The sequence below is a fragment of the Eurosta solidaginis genome, chromosome 1 (genome assembly GCF_040869045.1).
Source record: "Eurosta solidaginis isolate ZX-2024a chromosome 1, ASM4086904v1, whole genome shotgun sequence".
Lineage (NCBI taxonomy): Eukaryota > Metazoa > Arthropoda > Insecta > Diptera > Tephritidae > Eurosta > Eurosta solidaginis.
In genome coordinates, this window is record NC_090319.1 from 342,131,714 (window position 1) to 342,144,776 (window position 13,063).

The following is a 13,063-nucleotide window of genomic DNA, read 5'->3' on the forward strand; positions in this document are numbered from 1 at the left end:
AGTGCAGCCGTCGGGGTTGTTTTCAGGGCTCCCGTAATGCAAAGCATCGATAGTCTGCATACCCCCTCTAATTTTTTGAGGTATGTTGTTTTTTGTGTGACTTTCCACCAAACAAGAACTCCATAGTATAGAATAGGGCTTACAATCGCTGTAAAAACCCAATGAGAAAGAGAGGGCGATAGGCCCTACGTACACCCCAGCATTCTTTTACATGCATAGAGTGCCGTTGAGGCCTTCTTGACCCTCTCCTCCACGTTGAGCTTCCATGACAGCTTACTGTCTAGGATGATTCCTAGATATTTTGTGCAAGGTTTCTCCTGTAAGGTCACCGCTCCTAACTTAGGCCTGGTCCAATTTGGGACCTTGTACCTCTTTGTAAACAAGACCATATCCGTCTTCTCCGCATTGACTTTCAGCCCGACATTAGATGCCCAGGTATGAATATCCCGAAGCGCCCGATCCATCAAAGAACTAATCGTTGGAAGGCATTTTCCACTTATGACAATTGCAACGTCATCTGCGTAAGCCGTAAGTTTTACGGGTCCCTCATCGAATTGCCTGAGCAGTAGGTTGATGACTAGTGTCCACAGCAGAGGTGATAGCACCCCTCCCTGCGGCGTGCCCCTGTCCACTGATTTCGTGGCCTCGTACAATCCCCATTGTGATGTAATCTTTCTGCAATTTAACATGCAGCCGATCCATCTGATTAAGGCATGATGTACTTTAAGGTAATTAAGACCATCCATAATCGCCCATTTTGCAACATTATTGAAAGCCCCGGCAATGTCCAAGAAGACTCCTAGAGCATACTCCTTATATTCCAGGGATTTCTCTATGCTTATTACCACCCTATGCAATGCGGTGTCTACCGACTTGCCTTTGGTGTACGCATGCTGTGTTGTGGAGAGCAGCTTTTCATCCACGTTGGACTTTATGTACACATCTATCAGCCTCTCAAAGGTTTTGAGCAGAAATGATGTTAAGCTAATCGGTCTATAGTCTTTGGGATATACGTGACCGATCTTGCCCGCCTTTGGTAGAAAAGCTACACGAGCAGTTCTCCAAGAGTGCGGTACATGATTCAGTCTTATGCACCCATCGAATATTATTTTAAGCCATTCCACGACCGCCCTACTTGAGACTTGTAGCATGGCCGGGAATATACCATCTGGGCCCGGCGATTTAAACTTAGAAAACGTCTTCACTGACCACTCGATCTTGGTATCGGTCACCAAGCCCGGCACCACTAGCTCCGTGATCGAAGTGTGAGTGATGTCTGCTGGTTCTTCTAAACCGTCTCCCGATGGGAAATGTGTATCGAGAAGCACCTCAAGGGATTCCCCACTATCACGTGACCATTCCCTGTTCTCTTTCTTTATTAGTCCCTGGACTATGTTTCCCTTTGCTAGGACTTTTTTCAACCGTGCTGTTTCACTGGAGCACTCTATGTCCGTACAGAAACTTTTCCATGAGTTTCTCTTCGCCCTGGTAATTTCACGCTTGTAGATCCTCAGTAGATCCCTGTACTCGTCCCGACACGCTTCGCTTTCCGCGGTCTTTGCGAGTTTAAACATTTCTTTTACCTGTCTTCTTAGAAGACTCAGCTTATTGCTCCACCATGGCGGCTTTGCTTTTCCTCTGAAACTTCTTAGAGGGCAAGCTTTGTTATACGCAGTCATAAGCGTCCTTGTTAGGAGTTCATTCGACTCCTCCAGTTCCTCTACATTAGCAACCTCTTTGGGTTGTCCCAGTTTCGTTTCTACATGTTTCTGGAATTTAGTCCAATTCGTTGCCCTAGGGTTTCTAAAGGTTCCTCCCTTCTCTACCCTCTTTAGTGGGATGCTGAAGCTTATATGCGCATGGTCGGAGAAGGATGGTCTATCGAGAACCATCCAATCATACCTTGATATATCACGCTCGGAGCTCAATGTAATATCCAGAACATTGCTGGATGTTGGACCAATGTATGTAGGAACATTTCCCCTGTTGGCTATCTGCAAATTGGTTTACAGGATGTAACAAAATAGAGATTCGCCTCTCTCGTTCGTATCTGCTCCTCCCCACGCATTGTGGTGCGCATTTGCATCTGCGCCTATGACCAACCGCCCTTTGCGCCCTTCCTCCTGTACTAGCCTTTTGCACTCCATCGGTGGAACCTCCGCAGCATGGGCCATGTAGCAGGACGCCAGGATAAATGCCTGCTTATTCTTTTGCTCAACGGCCACCGCTACGAGATCCTCGGTGGTGTAATTAGGCAGCATATATGAATGCAGCTGTTTCCTTACCATTACTACAGCTCGCACCCGTCCTTCCGTTTGTGCGTAGTAAACGCCAAACCCGCGCGCGCTAAGTCCAGAAACCTTTCCTCCCGATGAGAGCCACGGCTCCTGGATCAGCGCCACGCCAAACGAACCCTCCTCAAGGGTTAGGAGGAGTTCGCTCGACGCCACTTTACTGTGTTGGAGGTTTATCTGTAGGACTCGCAGCACCATTGGGCTGTTTGTCCCCCTCCAGCACCTTCGTCTTGACGTCGTCGTCCTCCTCTTGCCCTTTTGATTTAGAGTATTCGAGGCCCCCTTCAGCCCCTCGTGAATGTTGTGCCGTGTGTTCCTCTGTGCGAGTCACAGCACCATTTAGCGGTTGGTCCTCTTCTAGCACGTTCGTGGTGACGTCGGGGACCTCCACCTGTCTTTTTTTCCTTAGGCTTCTGAGGTTCTTTTCGACTTCGCCCACTTCCAGCGTGTTAGGATTTTTATCCTCGGGACTTCTTTTCCTGAGTCGCATGTAAATTTTGCCAGTGCCAAAGGACATTTTGCCAAACTGCGTGTACAAAATATCCTCCGCCTGCTTGTTTATTTGGAAGATGTAGAACTGACCATCCTCGGTAGGCCGAGATACAGTAAGTACCTTCCAATCCTGTGTCGGTATGTTCGGATTCTGTTTCTGCAGAAGTCGCAGTGTATCCTCCGACTTCATCACACATGGTATCCATACCTTAACTTTTGGTACCGTGGGGATTTGCGCTTTATCCACCACCTCAAACCGCGCGTTCGTGCCTTGCCTTTGGAGGTTTCGAACGACTTCCTCCAGCCACCGCAAGCTCGCGATGTTGTCGCACGCTATCATCTTCACACCATTATACCATCCCCCCGAATCAAAGGTTGGAAGGGGCTTACTTGGTTGTTCCCGCATCATCTTAAGCATTAAGCTAATAAGCTCCCTTTCCACAGATCTCCACCTTTCAGTAGCCATTTGTCCGAACGGACTGCTACGATCAACCAGCGCCACAGTCAGTGACTGCTTTACCACATCACTCATCTTCTCGGGAAAAGCAGGAGTCTTAGTGTTATCTCCCTTTGGAACCTCCGAGAAAGCCGGAGTCTTAGCGTTATCTCCCTTTGGCTTATCTCCTACTTCCGTAGTTGGAACTTCCCTCTGACTGGCAGCTTTCGAGGTAGTTGCTACCTCGCTATTGGAACCCATCTGTCTTACAGCTTTGGGCCTACTTGTCTTGAGGCATAATCTCTCTAATTTTTTTCGCAACACTTCAATAATTTAACTCAAAAGTGATTAATTTTTTTTACGAAAATACGCTTATATTTTGCAATTTATATAATGACAATGTCAAAATTATTTGAAGATGAATATTTTCATAATTTTAATTGCCGCTGAGATACAGGAACGAAGCTATGGTATTTTCTCGTGTCTTTGATATTGTTAATGTTTTTAAATCTATCAGTTAAAAACATTTCAGCTGCTTCAACGTCCAAACTAGTTACATAAAAAAATGTTATGCCTTGAATTGCGTTCGAACAAAAGTCAAACATTGACTTTGGGGTTAGTATGTGATCTTCTGCAGTTCGCTGCAAGCTGGCTTTCCTTACGGTCCGTTTGATTGTACCTCCTGCGCCATCACACGGGCTTTTGCCGTGAGAAGTAGCGAAGAAATGCCACTCTGCCTCCAATCCAAAATCCTCGTTGTGATGACACACATTGACAAAATTTTTTTATTATTTGGCAAGCTGCACCGTCACTGAAGTACTACATTTTTTTAAACTGTGGATAGTTTATTTTAATATGGTCCAAAAATATTTTTTGGAATGAAAAAAAAAGATACAGTATGGTGGTTTAGATAATCACTAATCACACAGAAAGTTTGTGTCTTAAGTACGCCGTCTTCTTTAAAATATGTCACAAAAGGTTGAAGAGTAGCTTTATTTTTTGTCCAATGAAACGCTTGTACCTCATCTTGTACCATAAACGAATAATTTTCAGAAAAGTCAACTAATGTTATGCACTCTGTATTATCTTTCAAAATTTCCTTGAGATTCTTTAGGTACTCAGATTGTTTATTTGAAATAAAATGATGGACCTTTAAAGCTATTAACTGTTCCTTTATATCATCCTTGAATTCCTCAATTGTTTTTACTACAGTTACCAAATTGCAGCGATCAGTAGTTACCCATTGTTTAAAATGTATTTCAGATGAAAGTTCACATTCATCGCATATGTCAGAATCAATAACATCAGTCCCTGGACATATTGTTCAACGAGATAACATACAATCTTCACGCGATTCATCACAAACTATTTTTTAAGTAATTCTTTATATGTTTTATTAGCCTTGCACGCCATCAACATCAACTTCATATTTTGATGGATCAAACAAACACACACTGAATGTGTGCCACTTGCCCCAGCTAATACACAGTTCTTTGGACGCAGTGAAGCAAATGACGAGAATCCTATCTTTAGCAGTGGATGTATTTGTTAAAATTTTTCATATATTTCTTTAAGATTTAATAGGATCAAACGTTTTTGTTCCTTAGACCTTACATTATTATCGTCATGTACAGTTATACAATCTCTTTGTCCTGGCATTAATCTACTTATTTCATCATCTTCATAAAACTGTTTCACTTTTTCCACAGTTTCACTTTTCAACTGATGCCCGCTCTCTTTTTTTGGAAGCTTCCCTAATACTCCGCACCTTTCTCAAATTTTTTTTTTAGCATTTTTGATGAGATACTCACTACACCCAAATTCTGTCTTTATTTTTGAAATTCCTTGGTAAAGTTAAAATTTGATATTTTTCATCGAACGTTGACGAAGCCTTAAATTTACTTTTCATTTCTTCAATCAACTCCAAATAGTCTAAATTGTGACAATCATGGTCGCTAGCTTTCACCTTTTCTTCACATCTAACAACGTCAAAATATGATTGTAACTTGTTTCGTATCTTCCTTGGTATTTGATACACTTTTTCATTGATTTTTCGTTTTCTTTGGGGCATACTTAATTTTTTAATCGGTGATTCCTCGAGAATTGAACATATTTTGTTCAGTGAATTTAGTGCCTCATATGGAGGTTCAAATGACACTTCACAATTAATGTCTTGAAAATGTGCTTTGCTTAAATTTTTCAATGCAGCGTGAGCAAATTGCTCGTCCCGGTATGAGATTCAAATTTTTATTTTTTTCACAAAATGTTATGGTAATTTCTCTAAGTGACTTTTTATGGATATTCAATGGATCACAGCATTGTTTTCCAAAAAAAAAAAAAAATAGTTATCAACATATTTTTTATGATGATAGCTACAGATATTATTAAAACAAACTGCTTGAATTCGTTTCATTAATAAGTATTTATCGCTTTCACTTATATCATCTTCACTAATTAATACCGACGACCGTGAAAATTTTAGTTTATGGCAATTTTCCTGCAGCAATTAACCGATTAAGCACTCCATATTATATATAGCAGAAAACACGATTCCGAAAACCACAGAAATGAACGAAAAATACGCGAATTATTCAAAACCGCTATGTTTGTAATTTTTTTTTAATTTGACAGTGTTTAGTTAAAACAAAGTATACAAGTTGAGAAATTTCATGATACAAGCACTTTTTTAGTCTTTATTTATTGGCAATTACTCTAATGTGCATACATAATAAAACATCCTAAGTCGACTTAAAAAATTAGAACAATCGAAATATTAACCTGTGATTTCAAATGACAAAACTGATTCACAACATAACCAGAACCGAAAATTAGTGTGTCTTTATTTAATAGAACTTTATATAAAGTGAGTTTTCAAACATAGTTCGCATAAATTAGTTTGAAAAAAAATAAAAATATTGTACGATTATGCCTTACAAAATCGATCAGCAAAGGCCCTTAGTATGAAAATAACAAAACGAAATGTTGAGGTATTAAAAGCTAAACGTCAGGACTGGAGTCCATGAGAAATTCGTATTTCTATATCTTGAGAAACACGTTCGTTTTAGAGCCTGAAAACACGATTTTTGAAAACTTACAAATTTTGAGATAATAATTTATCTATAAGGAGTGGGTTTTTTTGGCCGATGGATAAGTTATTTTCTTTTAGGATATGTACGCTTAATTTCTGAAAAAATTTGAGTGGCTACTTGAAACAGTGAAGACGCCAGAGCCAGCTAAAATTGACAAAAAAAAAATAAAAATTATGTATTTTCAGTACCAGGTTTTTAATTCTAGATATTCGCCATACTATTTATTATTCATTTTTGAACAAAGTGCTATTTTTTACCTTTAAAACGCCATATCGAATGTAAGGATATCTCTAATAGAAACATTTTTACAGCTATAATAGGGTAAGCCTAAAAATTACGTTTTTCAAACTCGATCAGTCCGAAACCAGTGGTTATAAAAATTAATTGTGTGTCAATTTGTTCCTTTATTACTCTAAAGAAGTGTCCCTCAAAGTTTGAGCGAAATCCGAGACTAGTCAGCAACGATTTTTGCTAATACTAGACGTTTTCATATGGATTGACTCACATACATAAAGATTTCAAGAACAAAAAATCATATTTCCCATAAAAAATAACAAGTAAGGAAAGCTAAGTTCGGGTGTAACCGAACATTACATACTCAGCTGAGAGCTTTGGAGACAAAATAAGGAAAAATCACCATTTAGCAAAGTGAACCTAGGGTAATCATGGAATGTGTTTGTATGACATGTGTATCAAATGAAAGGTGTTAATGATTATTTAAAACGTAGTGGTCCTTAGTTCTATAGGTGGACGCCTTTTCAAGATATCGCAAAAAGGGTGGACCAGGGGTGACTCTAGAATGTGTTTGTACGATATGGGTATCAAATTAAAAGTATTAATGAGGGTTTTAAAAGAGAGTAGCCCTTAGTTGTATATGTGAAGGTGTTCTCGCGATATCGACCAAAATGTGGACCAGGGTGACCCAGAACATCTTCTGTCGAGTACCGCTAATTTGTTTATATATGTCATACCACGAACAGTATTCCTGTCAAGATTCCAAGGGCTTTTGATTTCGCCCTGCAGAACTTTTTCATTTTCTTCTACTTAATATGGTAGGTGTCACACCCATTTTACAAAGTTTTTTCTAAAGTTATATTTTGCGTCAAAATAACCAATCCAATTAACATGTTTCATCTCTTTTTTCATATTTGGTACAGAATTATGACATTTTTTTAATTTTTCGTAATTTTCGATATCGGAAAAGTGGGCGTGGTCATAGTCGGATTTCGGCCATATTTTATACCAAGATAAAGTGACTTCAGATAAGTACGTGAACTAAGTTTAAATAAGATATATCGTTTAATGCGCAAGTTATCGTGTTAGCGGCCGAGCGGAAGGACAGACGGTCGACTGTGTATAAAAACTGGGCGTGGCTTCAACCGGCGTGGCTTTTCGGTTTTTCGAAATTTTCGATATCGAAAAAGTGGGCGTGGTTGTAGTCCGATTTCGTTCATTTAAATAGCGATCTGAGATCAGCGCCCAGGAATCTACATACCAAACTTCATCAAGATACCACAAAATTTACTCAAGTTATCGTGTTTACAGACGGACGGACGGACGGACATGCCTAAATGAAGTTCTTTTTTCACCCAGATCATTTTGATATATAGAAGTATATATCTATCTCAATTAGTTTATGCCGTTACGGATTGCCGTTACGCGAACAAAGTTAATGTACTCTGTGAGCTCTGCTCAGCTGAGTATAAAAATGTTTTTTGTTTGTTAATTGAATTCATTACTCAAGAGGTGTGTTGGTTTTATAAATGTCAAGTTTATTTCACAAGCTTACTTGATAGTTGCATTACATAATATATTAATTTTAACCTACAATGCTTTACTACAGTCAAAATTTGATGCACACCACATTTAATAATTTTACTTATGTATTGGTACTTTTAATTGCAATTATTTTAGCTATTCATATTTATTTTTATTTTTAATTTATATATTAATAATGCAATAATTTATACTTAACTACAAACTAACTCATAGCAATTATTACAGATTTTTTTTTTTTTTTTAAATTAAAAATAGTGTAAAATTTTCCTTGAACAATTTTATGTAATTTCAACTTCAACTAAATACCATTGCTACTTATTTATGTTAATTTAGTTAGAAGAATAATTTGAAAATCGTAATTGCTAAAACGTTATTATTAACAAATGTTGCACAGTTTCGGTACGTGAACTGAGTTCGAGTTAATAAATGGTACGTACACACACATCAAGTAGATCTGCGAATTACCTACACTTATGTGAGTGTGGAGTGTAGAGGTTGAAGGTTGTCTAGGTTTAAATGCCTAACCTATAAATATATAAGGTATATAGCATAATATTGTTCATTATTTATTTGTTTAGTTCGGTAAAATGTAAAAAGTTATATTTTATTTGATTTATTTATATTATCATTATTATTTTTTTTTTTTCTATAAAATAGCAGTTTAGATTTTTGTTTGCTTTAATTATGAATTTTAGTTTTTTATTGCAAGGTGCGGCTACTAATATACATAACTTGACATAAACAAACTTGACTTATTGAAAAAATGACTTAACGTTTTTTTCGAAATCCTCGATAATGAAAGACACAGTCCAATATATATTAAAATCTCGAAAAAGTTTTGTATTCTTTGAAAAAATTTCCTAAAGTCATTTATACTGTTTTCACACATACGGCTTATTGAATAATAAAGGCAGTTTTCTACATTAAGACGCTTATTGAGCTCAATCTTCCCTACAAAATTCGAATCTATTATTATTTCATTAGTAGCTAATCGAATGCCTAATGAAGTCAAAAGCACAATGCAACTCTGTTGGCAGCGTTCCGCTTCCGTTTCCGCTTCTTAGTTTTCAAAGCAAATGTGATTGTCTGCATGGCGGAACGATACAAGGTGGCCGCATCGAACAGCTGATTATAACCTTTTTTATTTGATTTGATACATCAACTACCGGCGCAGTACGATTTTGACATTTGTCCATCGAATTTACAAGTACATGGAATTTTTTTTGTTTGTAGGTATGTCACCATGCTCCCACCTTGTATCGTTCCGCCATGATTGTCTGTCTCATCCTTCATACTAATCGAGCAGTTGCTTCTGTGTGAAAGCAAAAAATTTACGATTTCATTAGCAGGTGAAATGAGATCATTAAGTTTCTGTGGAAAATAGTATTAGAGTTATTTAAGAATAACTAGACAAAAAGGTATAGAATATATGTTTATCGGATTACGTATACTACGCTTCCGCCAAAGCTAAAATCAATTAGGCCTTAGGTCTGCAACTTGAGCTCAAAATGTTTATTGGGTACAAACTAGTGGCAGAATTTCTCGCTTGTTGGGTTGCTTAGTTATTCGACCCTCTTTGCTTCATGTTATTTCATCTAATTAAAGTGCTTCATCCCAACAAACACCGAAAAAATATTTCTCCAGCCTTCGAGAAATATTTAAAGCTCAAGTTGATATCCAACAATTATTTGATATGTTTATTATTTGATATGAAATTAAAGCTATACAAAGAAACACTTTTTTTAAATGGGTTAAATAAACATAACAAATTCAAGGTATTTATGGTATGAAAATAGTATTAGAGTTATTTAAGAATAACTAGACAAAAAGGGCTAGAATATATGTTTATCGGATCACGTATACTACGCTTCCGCCAAAGCTAAAATCAATTAGGCCTTAGGTCTGCAACTTGAGCTCAAAATGTTTATTGGGTACAAACTAGTGGCAGAATTTCTCGCTTGTTGGGTTGCTTAGTTATTCGACCCTCTTTGCTTCATGTTATTTCATCTAATTAAAGTGCTTCATCCCAACAAACACCGAAAAAATATTTCTCCAGCCTTCGAGAAATATTTAAAGCTCAAGTTGATATCCAACAATTATTTGATATGTTTATTATTTGATATGAAATTAAAGCTATACAAAGAAACACTTTTTTTAAATGGGTTAAATAAACATAACAAATTCAAGGTATTTATGGTATGAAAATAGTATTAGAGTTATTTAAGAATAACTAGACAAAAAGGGCTAGAATATATGTTTATCGGATCACGTATACTACGCTTCCGCCAAAGCTAAAATCAATTAGGCCTTAGGTCTGCAACTTGAGCTCAAAATGTTTATTGGGTACAAACTAGTGGCAGAATTTCTCGCTTGTTGGGTTGCTTAGTTATTCGACCCTCTTTGCTTCATGTTATTTCATCTAATTAAAGTGCTTCATCCCAACAAACACCGAAAAAATATTTCTCCAGCCTTCGAGAAATATTTAAAGCTCAAGTTGATATCCAACAATTATTTGATATATTTATTATTTGATATGAAATTAAAGCTATACAAAGAAACACTTTTTTTAAATGGGTTAAACAAACATAACAAATTCAAGGTATTTATGCATATTCCAGCGAAATGAAATGAATGCGGCTTTGACAAAACATTTTGCTTTGCTTTTTCTAAAGAAAATTTCTTTTTAATTGTTTGTTCACTCATTTGCACGTGTGAATTGTGTTATTAATTTTATAGGTATCAGTGGCGTAGTGAGGAGGGGCGCAAGGGGGAAGGGGCACAAGGGGGCTTCTGCCCCGGGCGCTACTCACAGGGGGCGCCAAATGGTCCGCATAGCAGAACTTCCTGGATAAATTTAGTAGGCGTTACTGCAGCTAAACAAGATCCAATCCTTGCGACATATTTTGGATTAATTGAAAGCAACCTTTTTTCTCACGTCCAACGTTACGATGGGAATTATTAAAAAATGCTTTAAAAAAAAAATTTCAAACGTGAATCTTAAACACGATGGAGTGCCAGAATACAAGCGGTTATCGTCGATGGGTTAGAGAATGTAGTAGAACTCTTAGAACAATAAGCTGAGGACTATAACACCACAAGTGACACCAGGAGCGAAGCTACAATTCTGTTGCAAAATATACTAAATTTTAGTTGTATAAAATTAGTTCATTTCTGGTATGAAATGTTAAGGAGGATTGATCGTGTGCAGCTCAGATTACAAGATCCGAGGATGAATTTTAGACAAGCGTATCATGATCTGAAATCATTAGCGACTGAACTATCCGAATTTCGAGAAACTCTCTGTAAAAAAGCAATAGAAAAAGCGAAGTCTCTTTGTGAAAAATGGGATGCGGATATAGTAAGACGTGAAAGAAGGCGGCGCAAAATGGCCGGAAAATCGGCTAGAGAATTTGATCTTTCCGCAGAATGTGAAATTTCTTACGTTATGAAAAGTGTTCCCGATCGCCTCCAACAAAAAATTTGTAGAAGATTTACACAAATTTGGATTTCATTTAGACCTAGGAAATTTGTTAAAAAAGGATAATGTTGATAACAACTTAGAAAGAAATTTAAAGAGCTTGGGTGAAACTCCGTTAGAGCTACATACTTTTATAATCTCGTATAGAGAAGATGTTTTTCCAAACTTGCGAGTGGCAATTCAACTATTTTGCCCCCGGGCGCAAGAAAACCTCACTACGCCACTAATAGGTGTACACTTAATTAATTTTATTTGTTTCCAAACTGCTAATGGTTTCTACTGTATACTACCAGAGAAGTTAAGAGCAGTGCACTAAATATCTTAGCAACAAGACTGCTCGAACTTAAGTGGACTGACATCATCAATATCTTTCGTTAAGTGTTAATAAGGCGTTAATTTGTTGTGGATTGAATCGTCTGTTCATCTTTCACATATTCGTAAAACTAGCCTATACCCGCGGCCCAGTGCGCATGACGAAAAAAATTATTGCGTTATACCAAGATATGATCTTTAAAACACTACCGAGACCGTCTAGAAAATAATCTTTAAATAGTCCCAATAAATCGTAAAACGTTCGCAGCCGCGGAGATAAGCACACAGGTAAAAAGGTAGGGTACAATACTCCCCTGAAGTTTTTTTTAATGATCTTGAAATAGCTCCGAAAACAACGAACAGATCCGGCGATAAAAATATTCGGTAACATTCTTTCCGAATGATTCCCGAAACCGTCCTGAAATACTTTCGAAAACAATTTTGCAATATATGGAGATAGTCCCGAAAGAGTCTTGACGATATTATTATGGAGACAGACAGGAAGCTGAACCGAAACAGACCCGAGAAGATCTCGAACACAGTCTCTAAATGGTCCTGAAATAGTTCTAGAAAATCTTGAAGTAGTCCCGAAAATGTTCCTAAAATAATCCCGAAACGGCTCTTAAATGGTGCTATTAGTCTTAAGATTCCGAAAATATTCCCGAAATAATCACAAAAACAATCTCAAAAATATACGCGGGGACCGCCGTGGTGTGGTGGTAACGTACCTTGTCTAGCGCACTAAGGGTCCTGGGCTCAACTCCCGGGCAAAATAACATCAAAAATTTAGAAAAAAGTTTTCCCATTGTCGTCTCCTATCGGAAGTGAGTGCAGTGCATTTCTGCCATGAAGAGCTTTTCAATGAAAATTTATCTGCTTTTATCTCTTGATAGAAATGAAATTTTTGATTTTCGCGTTCGGATTACTGACTTCGAGACTAAAATGGTTTTCTCAATATCGCCCCCGATATTTTAAATGTGTTTTAGAAGTCGGTTAATACACTGAGTTTTGGCTAAGTGGAAATGTAGACATGCTGTTTTTGACTTCCTTTTTTGAAAGCTCGTTAAAAAAGCTAATAAAATTATTTGTCGGAGTGTTCTCAGAGAAAGGCGCGGGGCTGCAAAATTTCTAAGATCATGTGCAAAGCTTACGACGTTAGACTCACAAAAGTAGCTCCTATCCA

The 13,063-nt window shown here is 37.4% G+C and overlaps 1 protein-coding gene across 2 annotated transcripts in view; it reads right to left on the reverse strand.

Annotated features, from left to right (window-relative positions):
* Positions 1-8,062: 8,062 nt before the first annotated feature.
* Fas1 (fasciclin 1) overlaps positions 8,063-13,063 on the reverse strand; it is a 153,102-nt gene continuing 148,101 nt past the window's right edge. For both annotated transcript variants that reach the window (XM_067762418.1, XM_067762417.1), the window contains one exon: positions 8,063-8,615. In XM_067762418.1, the coding sequence (XP_067618519.1) occupies positions 8,611-8,615 (5 nt within the window). In that variant the 3' untranslated portion in view covers positions 8,063-8,610. The remainder of the gene's footprint in view (positions 8,616-13,063) is intronic.